Raw genomic sequence first — 20141 nt, forward strand, 5'->3', positions numbered from 1 at the left:
TGGCTGAACAGGAGCAGCTCTGAGGAAATCTCCAGGCAAACACTCCATGAATTTTCTAAAATATTTAAATGATTACTTTCACATGTCATGTTTCCAAACACAATAATGCATCTTTAACCCTTTTCTTACCACTTTGGAGCAAGAGTCAGCGGGCTTTAAAGTTGACTTGTATAATGTATTTGCTTCATGGGTTCTTTGTTTAAGAATTCATAGCAACACATTGCTATTAAAAACTAGTTGGTTTATTAACAAGGATTTAACAATCAAACTACACATTACCAGTTCATCCCCTAGGCTCACAACTGCATACCTCATCATGGATGACCTAGATGCAGTTGACTGGGGTTTTATTGAGTCTTGTCAACATCGCGTGACTGGCTGAGCCACTCACAATGCAATAGCTCTACAACCATTTTAAAGTAAATTTTAAATCAAGTGCCCCCTTTTGTAAGGGCACAAAAATCCACAAATTAACCAATAAACATTAAAGGGAACCTTACAAACCGAATTAAATTAAAATTTTGTTCCCTGTTGAAATGATGCACTCCAGTCCCTCCGGTGCCCACCTCTCGCGGAAGGCCCAAGCGTACTGATGAACACCGTGTGCTCCATCTCCAGGGACACCCTGGCGCGAATGTAGCCACAGAAGAGAGGCAGGCAGTCGGGCTGAACAACCCCCTTGACCGCTGGCTGCCTGGGCCGGTTAATAGCCACCTTGGCCAGGCCCAGGAGCAATCCCACGAGAAGGCCCTCCAACCTGCCCGCTCCCCTCCACAATAGCTCTACAAACCTGTGAGCATGCTCACAGTTGCATACATTAGAACTTGGAAATGTATTTTTAAGACTATCATTATTTTCCTTTTATTACTTGAGTTCCATGTAGGATATATAACAACTATATCTTAGTTTACCTATTTCTTTTTTTAAATTTATTTTTACAGTATCACTATGACGAGTGTTCATAATCTCCACATATCTTGGTTCAGACTAGAATATATAGTTATCAGAATTATGTATTTATAGGTAAACCTAGCCAATCAGGGAATTGCTTCATGATAAAATTGCACAGAGGCAGGCATTCCCCTGCCGTCCCCCCTGCCCTCCGAGTGTGTGATGCATACAAAAAACATTTTAGAACTTGTTTGGAACTCCAAGTATACAATTTATTAGAACTGAGAATAAACAAAATCTTCTTCTATTACCCACTCTTCACACCATTTAATTACAATGACTGATTACTCTGTGCTCATTTATTTAAGCAAATTGGACTGCCGCAGCAGATCTTCTTACGAAGAATGCAAAGAAGTGATCCAACCTCTGATACAAAATAGTATAGAACCCAAACCACAACATAAATTTTAACATTTAAAATGATGCAACAAACCTGGCTTTACACAGAAAATGTGAGTCTGTTGTGACATCGTTCATCCATAATTCCTAGGACGAGGTAAAGATGGATGTCAACTGTGATGGTTTAAGTACACACAGAATACACTGATTACAGAATTGGAAATAGATCAGAAGAGACTCATGATAACTAAATGGAGTTTACTTAATTGGGTTTAGTTCCCCTTTTAAGAGAAAGCATAACCTGAGCCAGAGAAAAGTTTCCAAGGAGTTTTTTTCTCTAACATTGTGTAGTGGAGCAGCTATACACGATGGGCCACCATTCAGAACTTGCATTTAATTTTGAAATCCCACTACATCCACTGCAAATTATTTATGTGACCATAAATATTAGTTTGATTTATCGTCTGCTGCATACATCACAGGGAATGATTACACAGTGGAAGTGATGTACAGGACTCAGCACTAGCCCAAAATATCCTTGTTAACTTAGAACGTCAGTGTGCCCAAAAGGAAACAAGGATGCAGGAAGCAAAGAAACTGAGGGGCCTACTTGCTGCAAATTAAAGACTATTATTTACTGAACACTCGTTTATAGAGTGGCCAGCACTTAAAAGAATGCTAATGAATGTTTTCTCTAATTGTGTGTTTTTTTCTGATTTAAATGATGAAAATTAAATTACTTGGGAAACCAGCTCAGCCATTTCTAACTCAGGAATTAATCTAGGGAACTCAAAGAACCTCCATCTTTGTGACTTGATTATAAGCAAGGATCTGCTCTAAAGGACTTAATACTTCAATTGCAGAATCAGTAGCAGAACCTCAGGCTCCGAAATTGCCATACACCTTGGCGTGCTACTTTTCAATTAGATTGGTAGCTAATAAAAGTACAGTATCACCTCATAGTTACATGTTGCTCAGGACATAACCATAGGGAACTCTGTAAAGTGAGTCTCAATTAGTTTTGGAGCCACAATTTTGGAAACTGGGGCAGTGCAGACTCCCTTTGTAGGGATAATATAATTTGATAAATCTGATGTCTAGGACTGTAGTGTTATTTGCAATGTATGAAATTTCAAGAATGCAAAATTCTAGTAAAAATAAATTAATTATTTGTACAGGAAACTATTTGGGGCAGAAATTTTAACTAAGAACAAGATGGGAATAAAAAAGTTACAGAATTTTTAAAAACATGGTAAAAATGTAGTCAAATAATATTTAACTATAGGGTGTTAAAATAGTGACAGATTGAAACTGAGATTCAAAGAACAGAGTTGGGAGAGAAAAATTCCCCAGAGAGAAAACAAGGATTTAAAATAAAATTAACTAGAGAAAATGGCTCAGAAGTTTGCCAGGTATTATGATCTGTAAATTGACTGATTAAAGCTTTTGTACTCTTCAAGAGGTGCACAGAAGTCGGACGCTGGGAGGTTTTGATGTTGGTAAGTAAAGGATTCACTGGTGAGAGATTTTCAGCAGCAGAAATGTTTGCAATATTGTGGGATGAACATGTGAAGAAAAGCTGATTACAGGAGAAGATAGCCGTTGAAATAAAGTTGAGTGCAGTATTCATTAGATACAGTGATTTAGCCAACAACTTTCTGTACCTTTTCCAACTTTATGTTCAGAGATGTGTATATACTGTACAACAGCAACATTATATTTAACATTTCTAAGTGTATTGTACAATACTGACTAGATAATTTGAGAGTTTAGTCTCTTTCTTTTATGATATTCAGTTGCTGCCCTGTCGCTTTTAATAATTGTTGCTGTGTCTCCAAAGGCTGCCAGTGTCTCTTTCTCTTGCTGAATGTTGCTGTTGAGCTAACGCCTTTTTAAAATTCAATCGCTGATGTTTATTTTTTCAGTGGTCCTTACTGCCTTCCCTTCTTTTAATCACTGCTGTTAACTCTTGTCCAAATTTGGCTACTCTTTGTTTTTTTTTGCTATCTCTTTCCATTTCTATTACTTTTTGAATCAAAATACTGCGCTTTGCTTTCTCTTCTGGTCTTGTTTAATTACATACAAAGTGCAGATACAACTTTTGCCTCTTGGAGTACTAGCAAGTGGCTCTGTTATTCTATGCCCAGTCTCTTGTTTCTGGACTTGGGTTGTGGACGTTGAACTGACTTGACTAGCTATATACGGAACTTGTGTTAAAATGCAAAGATAAGACAGAATATTTTTTAGCTGCAAAACTAGAAAGAGGTGATGATAAATATTTAGTAAAACACTAAAATTGCTAAATTTTAGTAACATGCAATTTGTAATTACAATGTCAATTTCTTTTCCTGCAATGTACAACATGGGAGCTGAGCATTCACAAGCCAACAGATAGATTCTACCTCTCTTTTTAAAATATATCACATCAAAAATCTGAAAGGACAATTGGATTCAATCTATTTCTTGGCTACTTTATATATATTTTATCTATAAAAAAAAAAATTAGACCTGAAATTCAGTGCAGTTTAACTTGATTTTAATCCTATCAGCCCCAGGCACAACCTCTCCAACAGATTGTCTGAACTTCACGCACCAGCGATTAAACATTTCAAAATGCTGCTTTCTGATGATTTGCCAGTAATACTCCACCGATTATAAAATGTAGTTCATATCAAGGTCAGACAGTTTTATTTCAGTTGAGCAGTCATTTAGTTCCTCTGCTCTAGCCTATTTGTAAGGAGCGCTGAAGTATACAGCAGTCCCTCATTGTAGCAACCTCTGATTATACCACAATCTGGTCCAACATATATTGTTTATGGCTGCCTCTTTAATGAAGAAACCACATAAAACACCCTTTCTATAACATGTCCCTTAGTGTAGTGCTCTTTTTACTGCTTTGAAAAATGCCCTCACAGAGAGGTTCTGCTTTACAGTGCTTTTAATGAGAAACAGCTGAGGCACTCTCTTCCCAAATGTAACATGTATTGGAAAATGGTTTAAGTGGGGTTTCAACAGGTATTAATATTCAATGACAACAATTAACAATAATTGCACACATTTTGAAGAGACAATGCCATTAAATTACATTTTTATTTTCTTCACCCATTTTCTGCCCACCCTCCACTTCCTCTTTTCTGAAGGCATTGCCTCCTTGCTGGACTATAGTTCCACAGGCTGTGAATGCTTCAAGTATTTCACTTGGCTATTATTCATGTACGAGTCTTGACAGACAATGGTATCAAGCTATTCAATCGTATGGAACGTCACAGCGGAGGTTAATCTTGTCTTCACCTGACGTTAACATGTGCAACCTTCCAGCGGATGTTGCTGAATAGTAATCTTGAGCAGGAACGGTAGATGATTTTACCCTCCTTAACCTGTTGCCAATTGTAGTGCTCCCAATCCAAAACAGATTAAATCTGGGACCTTCCTGGTCTATGTGGCTCAGCCACTGGCTAAATAAATTCGCTGAGGAATTTCAAATAAATTATGTGAAAAATAAATTATTCCATGTGCCTTTTCCTTCAGGAAACATGGCTCACCAGTAAGCCATGAAATTTTCTGCATCTTACAGAAATGCCACTGCACCCTTGGCCAATGGGAGATGGGTTTGCTGTTGGAGTGAGACATCTTATGTCATTCCCTTTGCAGGCAAATCACTCCATTGCAAGTTACTGTCAGTTGGCCACGAGCAATACCTCACAACTCACAATCTCATGGTTACAAGAGTTGCATTCCAGATAGATCTTTCACCTTGATAAGGATAGACTCTCTCCTCAAATGGAAAACATGGGAATGGAAGCAAGGTGAAGGGCAAGAGCAAAGAAGGCAAGTAGACATGGACACAGACAAGGTGACAAATGCAAGAAAACTAAAAGGAGGTAAAGCTAGAAAATATATCCTACAAAAGGAGAGAGACCATAGGAATCACTCAAACAGGGTAATTCACTTTTTGTTGAAGGTTACAGTCCCAAACAATGTTGTTTGCTTCAGGGTGACTCTCAGAAATCCTCCAACTTATGTGATTAGATGTGGCCTGATTTCAGTCTTGATAGAGGTAGAGAAGATGTTTCCACTTGTGGAGAGACCAAAACTAGCGACCATAAATATAAGATAGTCACTAATAAATCCAATAGGGAATTCAGGAGAAACTTATTTACCCAAAGAGTGATAAGAATGTGGAGCTCGCTACCATAAGGAGTTGTTGAGGTGAATAGCATAACATTTCAGGGGAAGCTAGATATACACTCGAGGGAGAAAGGAATAGAAGGTTATGCTCATAGGGTTAGATGAAGTGGAGTGGGAGGAGGCTCATGTGGAGCATAAATGTCAGCTTAGACCAATTGGGCCGAGTGGCCTACTCTGTGCTGTAGATTCTCTGTAATGCTATGCTGCAGTAGCCCTTTCACACCTGCTATGCATGTTGGGACAGCCCAATGCAAATAGTGCTGGAAAGAAAGAAAAAACAGGGAAGTGAAAAGCACACGATCTCAGCTCCAATAGCATCACACAGGCAAGTGGGCCACTAGCACAACCCAGAAAAGTAGCAAGTCTGCCAAGGCTCAAAGGTAAAGGAGAAGAGGGCTGCAGTTGTTCTCTGGGCTGCATTATGTGTATCACTGCTTAATATTGGAAATAGGAAAGATAAATATATCTAGAATCATTTATTGTAAGAGCACTTTAAAATTTATTTAACCCAACATTGAGGGTTTTCTTTTGCTCCATGTTTTTTAGTAATAATCTTTAAAAAATCTTAAATGAAATAATGTAGTAAAGAGTAGTGGTATCAGACTAATTTCTTAGCATTAATGATCTTCCTTTAGTTTCCCAACACTGACTCCAAACAAAAGATCACACATGATATTGTATGAAATGCATTAGCCATCAACATTACACACAATTCAATTAGATTGAAAACTCTCATTTCAACAGACAGTAGTTAACTCTCCGTTTGAACTTGCTTAAACCATAAAAATTAGGTATTAGGTGCAGGAGTAGGCCCTTCTGCCTCTCAAACCTGCTCCGCCATTCAATAAGATCATGGCTGATCTTCAACCTCAACTCCACTTTCTTGCACTATGTCCATACCATTGATTCCCTTAATATCCATAAATCTATCGACCTCTGTATTAACTATACTCAAAGACTAAGTCTCCACAGCTCTCTGGGGTCGAGAATTCCAAAGATTCACCACCCTCAGAGTGAAGAAATTTCTCCTCATCTCAGTCCTAAATGGCCGACCCCTTATTCTGAGACAGTGACCCCTGTTTCTAGACTCCATGCATCCTCCCTGCATCTATCCTGTCAAGCCTGTAAGAATTTTGAATGTTTCAATGAGATCACCTCTTATTCTTCTAAACTCTAGAGAAAATAGGCCTAGTCTACTCAATTTCTTCTCATAGGACAATCCCCCCCCCCCCCCCCAAAAAAAAACAGGCAGAGTTCTAGGCAACAAAACTGTATGGGATAAAGTGACACACACAAGCTTTTTCTGCCTCTAAACTGTTCTTCCAATTAGTGTCATCACCTGGAAATCAATCCCTTGTAAGCAGAAGTTCAGATGTAGAATTAACAATTGCCTGCTGAACCATGGTTCATAGAACATACACTTAGCCATGGGAAGGCTGTGGGCTTGAGGACCCAGAAGAACATTTTCCAGGCCTTTTTGTGCTCTTGGCCACTACCTAAGTTAATCATCTGGCCTCGTCACAGTTCCCTGTTGCTAATGCTTGTTGTGCATTTTATCTCATATAAAACAAATCTTTATTATCTAATGGTAAATATCCAGCCAATAATTGGCCTCGGGGTCAAGTCTCATCACTGGTACTGATACATAAATAACTTCTGCTGTAAACTGGCCATGGCAAGATAACCAAATACACCTCAGTTCTCAAGCAGTACCTTCAATGCACAACCTTCATTGTAGGTGTAATGCAGAAAAACACAACATGAGTGGTACACGAGATCTCCCATGGAATAAAGTGAGTAGCCAGGATGAAAGTCAGATTGGAAATGGTGAGTTGTCATGGTACAGTGTATTTATTATTATTTGTGTGCGGCTATTGTTACATGTTACATTTTTTCTACTTTAAACCCAGAATGCCGTGTGGTGAAGACAAGCCCTACTGGTAAACCAGCTACTGCCTCACAAAGGTCTACAAGCAAGAGCTCTGGAGCTTCGCGTCGTAGTAAGTCTCCTGCCGATTCGGGTAAGCGGAAACTGCAGGCACTGTGTTTGCCACAATGTAGAAACATATTCAAATGGATGTTAATTGACAAGTGACTGTGGCTATCTATCAATCCAACAGGAACTAGAACCTGATCTCAAATCCTACCACAGAGGCAAAATAAAGAAATTGTGAATAAATCGCGCCATATTTATAACACATTGAGATACAGCTCCAAAAAAAATCGATGTTCATATAACCACAGAAACATAGAAAATAGGTGCAAGAGTAGGCCATTCAGCCCTTCGAGCCTGCACAACCATTCAATAAGATCATGGCTGATCATTCCCTCAGTAATCCTTTCCTGCTTTCTCTCCATACCCCTTGATCCCCTTAGCTGTAAGGGCCATATCTAACTCCCTCTTAAATATATCCAATGAACTGGCATCAACAACTCTCTGCGGTAGGGAATTCCACAGGTTAACAACTCTCTGAGTGAAGAAATTTCTCCTCATCTCAGTCCTAAATGGTGTACCCTTTATCCTAAGACTGTGTCCCCTGGTTCTGGACTTCCCCAACATCAGGAACATTCTACCCGCATCTAATCTGTCCCATCCCGCCAGAATCTTATATGTTTCTATGAGATCCCCTCTCATCCTTCTAAACTCCAATGTATAAAGGCCCAGTTGATCCAGTCTCTCCTCATATGTCAGTCCTCAGTCCCAGGAATCAGTCTGGTGAACCTTCGCTGCACTCGCTCAATAGCAAGAACGTCCTTCCTCAGATTAGGAGACCAAAACTGAACACAATATTCCAGGTGAGGCCTCACCAAGGCCCTGTACAACTGCAGTAAGGCCTCCCTGCTCCTGTACTTAAATCCCCTAGCTATGAAGGCCAACATACCATTTGCCTTCTTCACCGCCTGCTGTACCTGCATGCCAACTTTCAATGACTGATGAACCATAACACCCAGGTCTCATTGCACCTCCCCTTTTCCTAATCTGCCGTCATTCAGATAATATTCTGTCTTCGCGTTTTTGCCCCCAAAGTGGATAACCTCACATTTATCCACATTATACTGCATCTGCCATGCATTTGCCAACTCACCTAACCTGTCCAAGTCATCCTGCAGCCTCCTAGCGTCTCCCTCACAGCTCACACCGCCACCCAGTTTAGTGTCATCTGCAAACTTGGAGATATTACACTCAATTCCTTCATCCAAATCATTGATGTATATTGTAAAGAGCTGGGGTCCCAGCACTGAGCCCTGCGGCACTCCACTAGTCACTGCCTGCCATTCTAAAAAGGACCCGTTTATCCCGACTCTGCTTCCTGCCTGCCAACCAGTTCTCTATCCACGTCAGTATATTACCCCCAATACCATGTGCTTTGATTTTGCACACCAATCTCTTGTGTGGGACCTTGTCAAAAGCCTTTTGAAAGTCCAAATACACTACATCCACTGGTTCTCCCTTGTCCACTCTACTAGTTACATCCTCTATACTTATCATTCATAATTGAAAAGTTCTCTCTGTAATGCAGCTCTTGCTTGCTGTATGTTTTAATATGGCTTCCCCAGACAAACCTTGTAGAGGGGGTTGTAGTGTATGGGCAAAAATCAAGCTTCATTATGTGGCAGTGTTTAAAGGATAACTTTGATGTTGGGGAAACAACAATGTCAGCACTCTACAGCCTGGGCTGAGTTCCTCTACTTTCTCGTGTCCATCAGCACTAAATGTAAAAATGATATTACTGATTGCAATCTTGAAAAGAAAATGAATGGTAATACATTCTAGCATCATTTTAAAAAGATACAGGGACTGAAATTACATGGTGCCTCTCTGTCACATCAACGGGAGCCTGGGAGAAACCCCACGGAATTTCAAGGCCACAGTCATTGCTTAATCATCTGCCTGGCACTGGCCAAATCTACTTCAGTCATATCAAGCTTATGTAGGTTTTCCTCTTTTCCTCTTTTTGTGTGTCGACTGAAACCAGCTTGTATCCACAGCATCCTTGTACAACAGAAAATTGATGAGAAAAGAAAGAAAGACTTACATTTATATAGGGCCTTTCATGATCTCATGATGACCCAAAGCACTTTACAGCCAATTAAATACTTTAGAAGTGTAATCACTGTTGTAATTTAGGAAACGCAACAACCAATATTTGTACAGCAAGGTCCCACAAACAGCAATGTGATAATGACCAGATAATCTATTTTAGTAATGTTGGTTGAGGAACAAACATTGCCAGGACACTGGGGGAATCTTTTACGTCCACCTGAGAGGGCAGATGGAGGCTCATTTACTATCTCATCCAAAAGATGGTGCCTCCAACAGTGTAGCACTTCCTCAATACGACAATGAAATGTCAGCCTAGATTTTGCACTCAAGTCTCTGGAGTGGGACTTGAACCTACAACCTTCTGACTCAAAGGCAGGAGTGCTACCACTGAGCCACAGCTGACACCTAAAGCAGTGACTGCTCTACTGACTTCTAATAAATTCTATTTTCAATTCAGATGATAGAAGACCCATGTCTCATCAGTGAAATTGGCTCTTGGTGATTCTCCTGGTGTGCAGTAACCCCTCAACCCCCAAACCACTAAACCCCAAAATAACAAAGAGAATTATTCTCAAACGTTGGTTAAAATGGTTGGGATCCAGCCTAATGGTCGAGTTTCAACCCACAATCACACAGCTGTTCTCTTAACTGCAGTGCCAACAAATTCAACTTCGAAATACATGTTACATCCATTGCCATCACCCTGCAAAATAAACAGGAGAATTGCCGACACAAACAAGTCACATGCCTAGAGATTTAAAGCGCAATTAAGTCTTCATTTAATTTAGCAAAGGAAATAATCACTTTTACATCTTTTGCATTAATGTTCCAGGGAACATCGCTGCCTTACTGGCTGGCCAAATAGATTTTTAGCTTTATTTGATTGGATGGTTGAGATTTCCTTATACACTGGAAAAAAAACCTTTTAAGAAAGTGTTTGCAGGTTACACTGTTAAAACATATATAATTAGCTATGAACATTCACAAGTGAAACAAACTGTGGCTGCTGTAGATTTCGGAGACCCAAGCTAACCGATTAACTGTACAATTATAATGGAATGTGGATTTGAATAAAGGTAGTTAGGTTATTCTGTGAGTTCCGTGCAGAGTATGGTAGAGTCTGCTTTACTGGAGCAAAGTCACAAAAACATTTTCAAGTTTCATGGGTTGATTTAATTAAATATTAGTAATCTTGATCCAAGCTTCTTAAAATCTAAATGCACACCTGGGTACTAAAAGTCAATAGAAATGTGTAATTAAGGAGTGAGGTTTGCCAAAGGTTGGAAATAACATGTGTGTGTTGGCTCTCTGTTATTGCATTTCCTAATTAGTTGGCATTTGATTTTTTGCAGGAACCTAAATGCTGGCCCCAAATAAACACCCAGCATCTCCTGTTAAATCAAATCCCAGGTTTTGTCGAGGAAACCTGGATTCAGTTGCAGGAGATGGCCTTGCTCTAACCATTTTATAATTGAATTTGACATCGGAAGCCCATGATTCTGATTGGTGAATGACAGATGCTGCACTGTAATCTTATGCTCTGACAATGACAGCTTCAAAGGCAAATAAATTGGCTTATGTATGAACTAGTAGCAATTTTAGAACTGATAAGAGGTTGTCAGTCTCCTCCCAGAAGCAGACACTGCTCCCATGAGTCATTAGCAAAGGAAATGTTCAATGCCAGCAGATGTTCTTCAGTTCTTCCATTTCAAATTTTAAGCTTGTAGCTATTCTTGCTGTAAAGTGGGGTTTATAACTGATTTTAATTACATTTTCCCCAATATATGCACAGCTAAAAATAGCTAAAATAGAGTATGTGTCAGCTGCAAGTAAATCAGTGACTGCCTTTGTTCTTTCAGTGGCAGGCTTGTTGATAAGCATGAAGAATATGCATAGAAAATGCTCAGCTTGGCCACAGTTTAGTAATCCAAAAGATGATTATGAGTGAGCAAACTGGTTAGATCAAGGCATGGTGCTAGCATCATCTTAAACAGACCCCGATTATTTTATTTTAAGCTGCAGAAAATTAAGATGTTTCCTTGGTCATGGCATATTAGACATCACATGCCACTTACAAATACAATAATCTTAAATAGTTCTGTGCATTTGGGGAGCACTACATATTGCCAAGGCAGAGGTCATTCCTCTGAAATTAGGTAGAAGTAGGGAGGTTAGATCAGGGGGCCTGCCCTTCTACCTCACTGAAGATGGCCTCTCATTCTGATCTTAAGGTCACAATTATAATCACTTTTCTGTTAATATTATTTCACAGCACATAATAGGTCAGAACTCTGTATCCAACTTGACAGTTTCATAGATTAAATTTTCATCAAAGGCACCTCTCTATTTTAAAAAGACTCTCAAATTACCATTTAAGTGATAAATCTCCTGTAGAGAATTTGCCCTCTAATTATATGACATACCAATGTATGCCGTTTTCCTATATTAGAAAGATCTAAAATAAGCATGTAAAATAACTTGTGCATTCGGTTTTATAGTTAGACGTTCCCTTTCTTCAATCTTGGACTTTCACCCAGTCAGTCAGGATTTCCAGCAGTTTGCAGCACAACATTTTTTCGAGGTTAAGGGTGAGGGAAAAAGTCTAGCTAACAAGACATGCCGCAAGATGCTCCGGTCCAGCAAAATCTAGGCCGTTAAGAACATAATATAGCATGAATTAACAAAAGGTCATTCCTTCCCCAGTCAATGTACAATCTATTCCATTTTGGACTCTATCCTACTTATTAAATCCCCTCAGGGAATATTCTGCATAAATGCTTCTTGACTCCCAAAAATAATCAAGCAAAAATCTACAGATATTCACCTCCATTACCGAAACCTAGCCACAAACATTCACATAGTCCCAGCAGTTGTGAACCAGGGGATATTTAATTATGTCTGTTTGTGTTTTTTTTATATTCAACCCTGGGACATGAGCATCACTTATTTATTGCCAGCATTTATTGCCCATCCCTATTGCTCTTGAGCAGGTGGTGATAGGCCTTCTGCATGAACTCCTGGACTCTGTGTGGTGAACGTGCTCCCACAGTGCTGTTCGATAGGGAGTTTGAGGATTTATCCTTGAACATTTATCCTATTAGATAGGGATATCCAGGATTTTGACCCAGCAGTGATGAAGGAACACAGATATATGTCCAAGTTAGGATGGTATGTGACTTGGAGGGTAACCTGGAGGTGATGATTTTCAACGCACCTTCTGCCCTTGTCCTTCTAGGTAGTGCAGGACGTGTGTTCGGGAGTGTTGTGTCCTTACACACTACTATAAATTCACACGAGGCACATTCTGCAGACAAAGTCACTCTGTGACCTAACCTTTATTCACAGGACCAAGAAGTGATGAAGGTGGGTGGAGCTTCCCCTTTTATACCTGAAAGACCAGGCTAGGAGTCTCTCCCACAAGTTCACCCGCTGTGGTCAAGGTGTGCATTTCTTAGGTGTATATAGTATGCAGTGTTGTTACATGAAGGTTACAGTTACATGAAGGTTACATACATGACATCACCTCCCCCTCACGTCTTGTGGGGTCAAAGATTAAATCCTTCGGGCGGTCGACGCTCTCTCGTGGAGCGCTACAGTTTGGGCTCTGGTTGTTGAGCCTTGGCATGCGTCTCTGTCCTCTCTGGTGATTCTGGCTCGTCCAGCTGGAACTGTGCATGTTGTTGAAAGTTCTTGTTGCTCGTTCACTGGCGGTGGTGTGGGCAGCATCTCATGATCTTCCTCAGGTTCCTCAGTGTCCATGCTGAACCTTTTTTTTACTTGGTCCAGATGCTTGCGGCATATCTGTCCATTGTTAAGTCTGACCACTGTGACCCTATTCCCCTCTTTGCCAATTACAGTACCCTCAAGTCACTTGGGCCCCAAAGCGTGATTAAGAACAAATACAGGGTCATCGATTTCTATACATCTCCCTTTTGAGTTATGGTCATGGCACTCATTTTGGGACTGGCGCTTGCCCTCAACAATGTCTGACAGGACAGGATGAATGAGGGACAGCCGAGTTTTCAGTGTACGTTTCATGAGTAGTTCCGCGGGCGGGACTCCCGTGAGCGAATGCAGTCGGGACCTATAGGCCAGCAGGAGACACGATAGGCGGCATTGAAGGAAGGGTCCTTGAATCCGAAGCATGCCTTGTTTTATGGTTTGGACCGCACGTTCCGCCTGACCATTGGAGGCTGGCTTGAACAGTGCTGTCCTGACATGTTTGATGCCTTACCCGACATGAACTCCCGGAATTCATAGCTAGTGAAACACGGGCCATTGTCACTAACCAGGATGTCCGGCAAGCCGTGGGTCACAAAAACCGCACGCAGACTCTCCACAGTGGTGGATATCGTGCACGAATTCAATACCATGCACTCGATCCATTTTGAGTATGCATCAACAACAATGAGGAACATTTTTCCCATGAACGGGCCCGCGTAGTCTATGTGAATACGTGACCATGGCCTGGTGGGCCAGGGCCACGGGCTGAGTGGGGCCTCCCTGGGGGCATTGCCCAGCTGGGCACACGTCGTGCACCTGCAAACACAGTGTTCCAGGTCTGAGTCAATTCCCGGCCACCATACATGTGACCGGGCAATGGCCTTCATTAGCATGATGCCTGGGTGCTCGCTGTGGAGTTCCCTGATGAATGCTTCCCTTCCCTTCTGGGGCATAACTACCCAGCTGCCCCATAGTAGGCAGTCGGCTTGGATTGAGAGCTCATCCATCCGTCTGTGAAACGGTCTGACCTCCTCAGGGCATGCTTCGTGTGCGGGCGCCCAATCCCCAGTCAGGACACATTTCTTAATCAAGGATAGGAGGGGATCTTGGTGGGCTGTGATGGGGAAGCCTGCGCTGTCAAAAGCATCAACAGCCATGACCATCTCAGCGCTTTGCTCCGCTGCCCCCTCAGTGGTGGCCAGTGGAAGCCTGCTGAGCGCGTCAGCGCAATTTTCGGTGCCTGGCCGGTGCTGTATGGTGTAGTCATACGCAGCCAGCGTGAGAGCCCATCGCTGTATGCGAGCTGACACATTGGCATTGACAGCTTTGCTGTCTGACAACAGGGATGTTAACGGCTTGTGGTCTGTTTCTAACTCGAACCTTCTGCCAAAAAGGTACTGGTGCATCTTTTTCACTCCGTAGACACATGCGAGTGCTTCCTTTTCAACCATCCCATATTCCCTTTCTGCTTGGGAGAGCGACCTGGAGGCATAAGCCACAGGTTGGAGTTGGCCCTCATCATTACTCTGCTGCAACACGCACCCAACCCCATAGGATGATGCATCACATGTCAAAACCAGTTTCTTACAGGGGCTGTACAGGGTCAATAGCTTATTAGAACAAAGTAGGTTCCGCGCCCGATTGAACGCCTGTTCCTGACAGTCCCCCCAAAACCAATCGCAACCCTTACGCAGGGGCACGTGTAGCAGCTCCAACAATGTGCTTAAATTTGGCAGAAAGTTCCCGAAATAGTTCAAGAGTCCCAGAAATTAACGCAACTCCGATGTGTTGCCGGGCCTGGGCACACGACGAATCGCCTCCGTTTTGGATTCGGTAGGCCGGATCCCGTCTGCGGCAACCCCTTCTGCCCAAAAACTCGACCTCTGGGGCCAAAAATACACACTTGTACTTCTTTAGTCGTAGACCTACCCGGTCCAGTCGGCGTAGCACCTCCTCCAGGTTGTGGAGGTATTCCTCGGTGTCTCGACCTGTGATAAGGATGTCATCCTGAAATACGATTGTTCCAGGGATGGATTTGAGCAGGCTTTCCATGTTCCTTTGAAAGATAGCGGCTGCTGAATGAATGCCAAACGGATACCTGTTGTAGACAAACAGCCCCTTGTGCATGGTGATGGTGGTCAGTAGCTTGGATTCTTCGGCCAGTTCCTGGGTCATGTCGGCTGAAGTGAGGTCCAACTTGGTGAACAGCTTGCCACCTGCCAGCGTGGCAAAAAGATCCTCCGCTCTCGGAAGCGGGTATTGGTCTTGTAGTGACACTCGGTTGATAGTGGCCTTGTAGTCGCCACAGATCCTGACCGAGCCATCCGTTTTTAGGACAGGGACGATGGGGCTTGCCAGTTGCTGAATTGAACGGGCAAAATTATGCCCTCTCTTAGCAACCTGTCCAACTCACTCTCAGTTTTCTCCCGCATCACATACGGCACAGCTCTGGCTTTATGGTGTACTGGTCTGGCGTCTGGGGTGATGCGTATCACAACTTTGGTACCTTTGAAAATCCCGACACCAGGTTGAAATAGTGACTCAAATTTCTGTAGGACCTGTGAGCATTAACTTCGCTCCACAGATGAAATGGCATGCACATCCCCCCACTTCCAGTTCATCTCGGCTAGCCAGCTCCTCCCCAAAAGCGCGGGACCATTTCCCGGGACAATCCAGAGTGGCAGCCGGTTCTCTGATCCATTATGTGTGACCACCAACATTGTACTGCATAGCACTGGGATGATCTCTTTGGTGTACATCCGTAATTGCGTGTCAATGCGTTCTAGTTTGGGTCTGCTAGCTCTGAGTGGCCATAGTTTCTCGAATTGTTGGACACCCATAAGTGACTGGCTGGCCCCTGTGTCCAGCTCCATGCGTAATGGGATGCCGTTTAACAGGACTTTCATCATCATCGGTGGCGTTTTTGTATATGAGCTGTGGATGTTTGCCATCTGAACCCGCTAAACTTCAGCGTCCATTGCTTGTCCCAAGCATCACCCTGCCTTGCAGATCCCTCTTGTGGTTCATCTGCCTCGTAAATTAGACTCGCTGCGGGCTTCCTGCACATTCTGGCTAAATGTCCACTGAAGTTACAATTTCTACAGATGAATTGTTGGAACCTGTAGGTTTTTGCAGCATGTCTGCCCCCACACCTCCAGCATGAGCTGAGATTGTTGTGAACAAAAGGGCTGTTACCAGGCATTAATCTCTGATTGTCTCTTTGATTACTCTTGAGCACTCTGTTAGTGGGTGTCACTGGACCCATCCCGGGACATATTGCCCCTTGTGATGGTGTAATTGTCCATTCAAACTGCCATTGTCTCTGTTGATGACCCACTCTAGAGTCTGTTACTGCCTGGGTGTGTCGAATTGCCCTTGCCTGCCTGCGGGGTTCTGAGTCACGTTTACTATGTTAACTCCCTGCTCCATCGCCACGTTGGTAGCAGAGTTGTGTGCGTATATTATCTTGGTTTCCTCCTCCCCCGCCATGAAGGTCTGAGCCATCAACGCCGATGCTTCCAAGGTCAAATCCTTGGTCTCAATTAGCTTTCTGAAAATCCCAGCATGACCAATGCCCTCAACGAAGAAATCCCATAACATCTCCCCCCTGCAGGTATCTGTGAACTCACAGAGGCTGGCCAAGCGCCGAAGGTCCGCAACAAAGTCCGGTATGCTCTGTCCTTCCCGACGTCGGTGTGTATAGAATCGGTGTCGGGCCATGTGTATACTGCTCGCTGGTTTGAGGTGCTCACTGATCAGTTTGCTGAGCTCCTCGAAGGTTTTGTCTGCCGGCTTCTCGGGTGCGAGCAGGTCTTTCATCAGCGCATATGTCTTAGGTCCACAGCTGATCAGTAGATGCGCCCTTCGCTTGTCAGCCGCTGCCTCTCCTAGCCAGTCCTTCTTGACAAAGCTCTGCTGGAGCCTCTCAACGAAATCGTCCCAGTCCTCACCAATACAGTACCGTTCCTATGTGCTACCGGTGGCCATTCTCATGAGTCGTTGATTCCCGTTTCTCGACGCCAAATGTTGTGTCCTTACACACTACTATAAATTCACACGAGACACATTCTGCAGACAAAGTCTGTGACCTAACCTTTATTCACAGGACCAAGAAGTGATGAAGGTGGGTGGAGCTTCCCCTTTTATACCTGAAAGACCAGGCTAGGAGTGTCTCCCACAAGTTCACCCCCTGTGGTCAAGGTGTGCATTTCTTAGGTGTATATAGAATGCAGAGTTGTTACATGAAGATTACAGTTATATGAAGGTTACATACATGACAGGGAGTTCCTGCCAAAGAAGCCTTGGCAAGTTGCTGCAATGAATCCTGTAGATAGTACACACTGCAGCCACGGTACGCCGGTGGTGAAGGGAATGAATGTTTAGGCTCATGGATACATGTTTCCATAACTTTCAATGCTATTCCTAACTAGAAATTTTTTTGCAGATCCACTATTCTGTGGGAAATATAAAATGTCTTCTGTTATCCAGTCTCACGGGAGGCTTGTTGGTTTTCATCCTATACCCTTCAGTATTGCACTCAATCCAACTTAAATAGTTTGCTTATTGTTAACATTTACTGTGCGTCTCGGCATTGCAAGACCTGGTCACCTATGTTCCCATGGCACCCGCTCAATTTTTGCCACAGCTCTGACAGAAACCCTACTTTGAAAGATTTGGGATACTTTTGTTTTTCTACAAATAAGTCATTTATTTATTTATTTTTAAAAGAGCTTGCAAGTATAAAGGCCACAAAATTCGGTGGGGGCAGTAACAGCTGCGAGGCGGGAGTTCCGGCCCGCGACTTATATTCGTGTTACTGCCCCCGATAGGAAGTGCAGCACAAAATATCGCACTGCCCTACCTCTCGGGGGGGGGGGGGGGCAGAGCGCAAGCCCTGTGACGTTCGCAGCGCTACGTGGTGGAACGCATAGCGCTGACGCGTAGACAGGGCCCTCCCCTTCATTAAAGGGGAGGGGCAAGCTGCCAACTCTGTGGGTGTGAATGGCTGGACCACCAGGGAGCGGGGTGCCACGGCAGCAGCCTGGCCCTCCGCACCTGTGCCGGGCTGCAGGATTGCGGCATGGACCCCGCGATCCACTAACAAGGCCGCGAGTGGTAAGTCGGCCATTTAAGTCTCCCCTTTAATTATCGCCCCATGAGTGGCCTACACTCCCGTACGCTCCCCGTGAAGGTGTCGTGGGCATCGCTAGCGCAATGGTCGGGGTGCTACCAGTTATCGCCGGCACTAAATTCCCACGGAATTTTGTGGGAGTCGGTAGTGGCGCCATGCCAGGGCGTTAACGGGAGGCACAAACACCCTGAATTCCTTCCCCTCCCCACTCCCCCCAGTGTCTTATTACATCATTCTGGACATCCCAAAGTGCTTCACATACAATTAGTTTGAATGGAAGTCACTGTTGCGATGGAGGCAAATTTTGAGGTTATGCATTTCTTTCACCTTTTGTGCCCAATATCGGCATCAAGCACTTCCAGATTAGGTATAGTGCAGACTCAAGATTCCCCTAAATTGTCCCAGTGTAGTACCTTAAGTTCAGCCTGATTGGAGTTAAGAATAATACTCCCCTACTGCACCAACACAGGATTTCAATATCCCATAACAGCCCATCGTGTGGCCTCTCTGACTGAGATTAGCTAATTTAATGTGGATCAGTTGTGTGGTATAAACTTTGGGGTCCACTTGGAATAGCCAAGGCCATTTTACATCGGGTTGCTAATGTCCAACAGAGAGAGGAGGCTTCCTTTTCAGCCTGGGGTGGATGGATGCCCAGCTTCCAGAGATGCACGCTCTCTTCGTGCTTCTCTTCATCTGAACCCCACTGGAGAGCTGAAGGTTGAGCTTCGAGGCTGGATTGAGTGGTGGTTTTGTCCTCATGCAGTTCTAATTGTAGTGAACTCGCTGTCTGCTTTGCCTTGGATGCCAACCCTGGAGCTGTTACCAATTTAAAAAATCAGTTCCAAACATATATAAACTCTGTGCACTGAAAATAATTTCACCCCCAGTATTGTTCCCCTTTCAGAGCACAATGACCTTTTGTTAGTTTTGCAAAGTAAAACATGGTTTCCATTAAATGTTACTTAATTATACTCTGCTAAGATTTTACAATGAACATTCTAAGTGTAATTTGTTGGTGTTTCATACAAAATGTCTTGCTGTTAATAATGCACAGTGGAGGAAATGAAGAATTTCTGAACTTGATTAATTTGCAGAAATGCTGCTGAAGTTCTCAAATGTCTGGGTTGTTTTGTTTTCTCCCCTCCTCTCTCGAAAGCTCTTTTTCATGCTGGGGTACACTTTTGCAGGCATTGGCGGGCCTCTCATACCGCACTCAATCTTCATGTGCTACCCTGGACAATGAGTATTAGGCTATTCAACTGTGGAGGGCATCTCACTCAACTCTGATGCTGTCCTCATTGAATGTCCACACACATGAACTTTCCAGCAAGGGGTCACTGGATAGGATTGGCAACTTCAGGCAGTCATGATGCAAAACAGTATACAGAGAATAACAGCCTGAGAGTAGTTACACTGGTGTAATGTTATCAGGAGTTTCTGATATCTGTAGTCCCATAGCTGGTTTATATGGTAACTCAAAGTCCCAAGATTCTGTTATGAGCAGTTACATATTCATAGCTAACTTTTATGTTAATGTGTATGTATAAGACAATACTTCAAAAAAAATCTTAATAGTTGGCTAATTTACAAATTGGCTTGCATATCGCACTCTTGATATTTGCTAAGTCACATGATGGAAGGCAGTTCCCAATTCACTGGCCCTCCTTGTCACATAACCATTATACCAATGTGATATGAAAACACTCATCATATTCCAACCAACAAGGAGAATGTCTTGCACCTAAGTATTCCATTTATTGG

The 20141-nt window shown here is 43.1% G+C and overlaps 1 protein-coding gene across 1 annotated transcript in view; it reads left to right on the forward strand.

The window, feature by feature from the left end:
• The window catches only part of LOC139265611 (neuronal migration protein doublecortin-like), a 220129-nt gene that overhangs the window by 184850 nt on the left and 15138 nt on the right, over window positions 1-20141 (forward strand). Inside the window, exons 5-6 of the mRNA XM_070882744.1 lie at window positions 2751-2789; window positions 7389-7499. Of these exons, the coding sequence (XP_070738845.1) occupies window positions 2751-2789; window positions 7389-7499 (150 nt within the window). The remainder of the gene's footprint in view (window positions 1-2750; window positions 2790-7388; window positions 7500-20141) is intronic.

Source organism: Pristiophorus japonicus, chromosome 6 (genome assembly GCF_044704955.1).
Source record: "Pristiophorus japonicus isolate sPriJap1 chromosome 6, sPriJap1.hap1, whole genome shotgun sequence".
Taxonomy (NCBI): Eukaryota; Metazoa; Chordata; class Chondrichthyes; family Pristiophoridae; genus Pristiophorus; species Pristiophorus japonicus.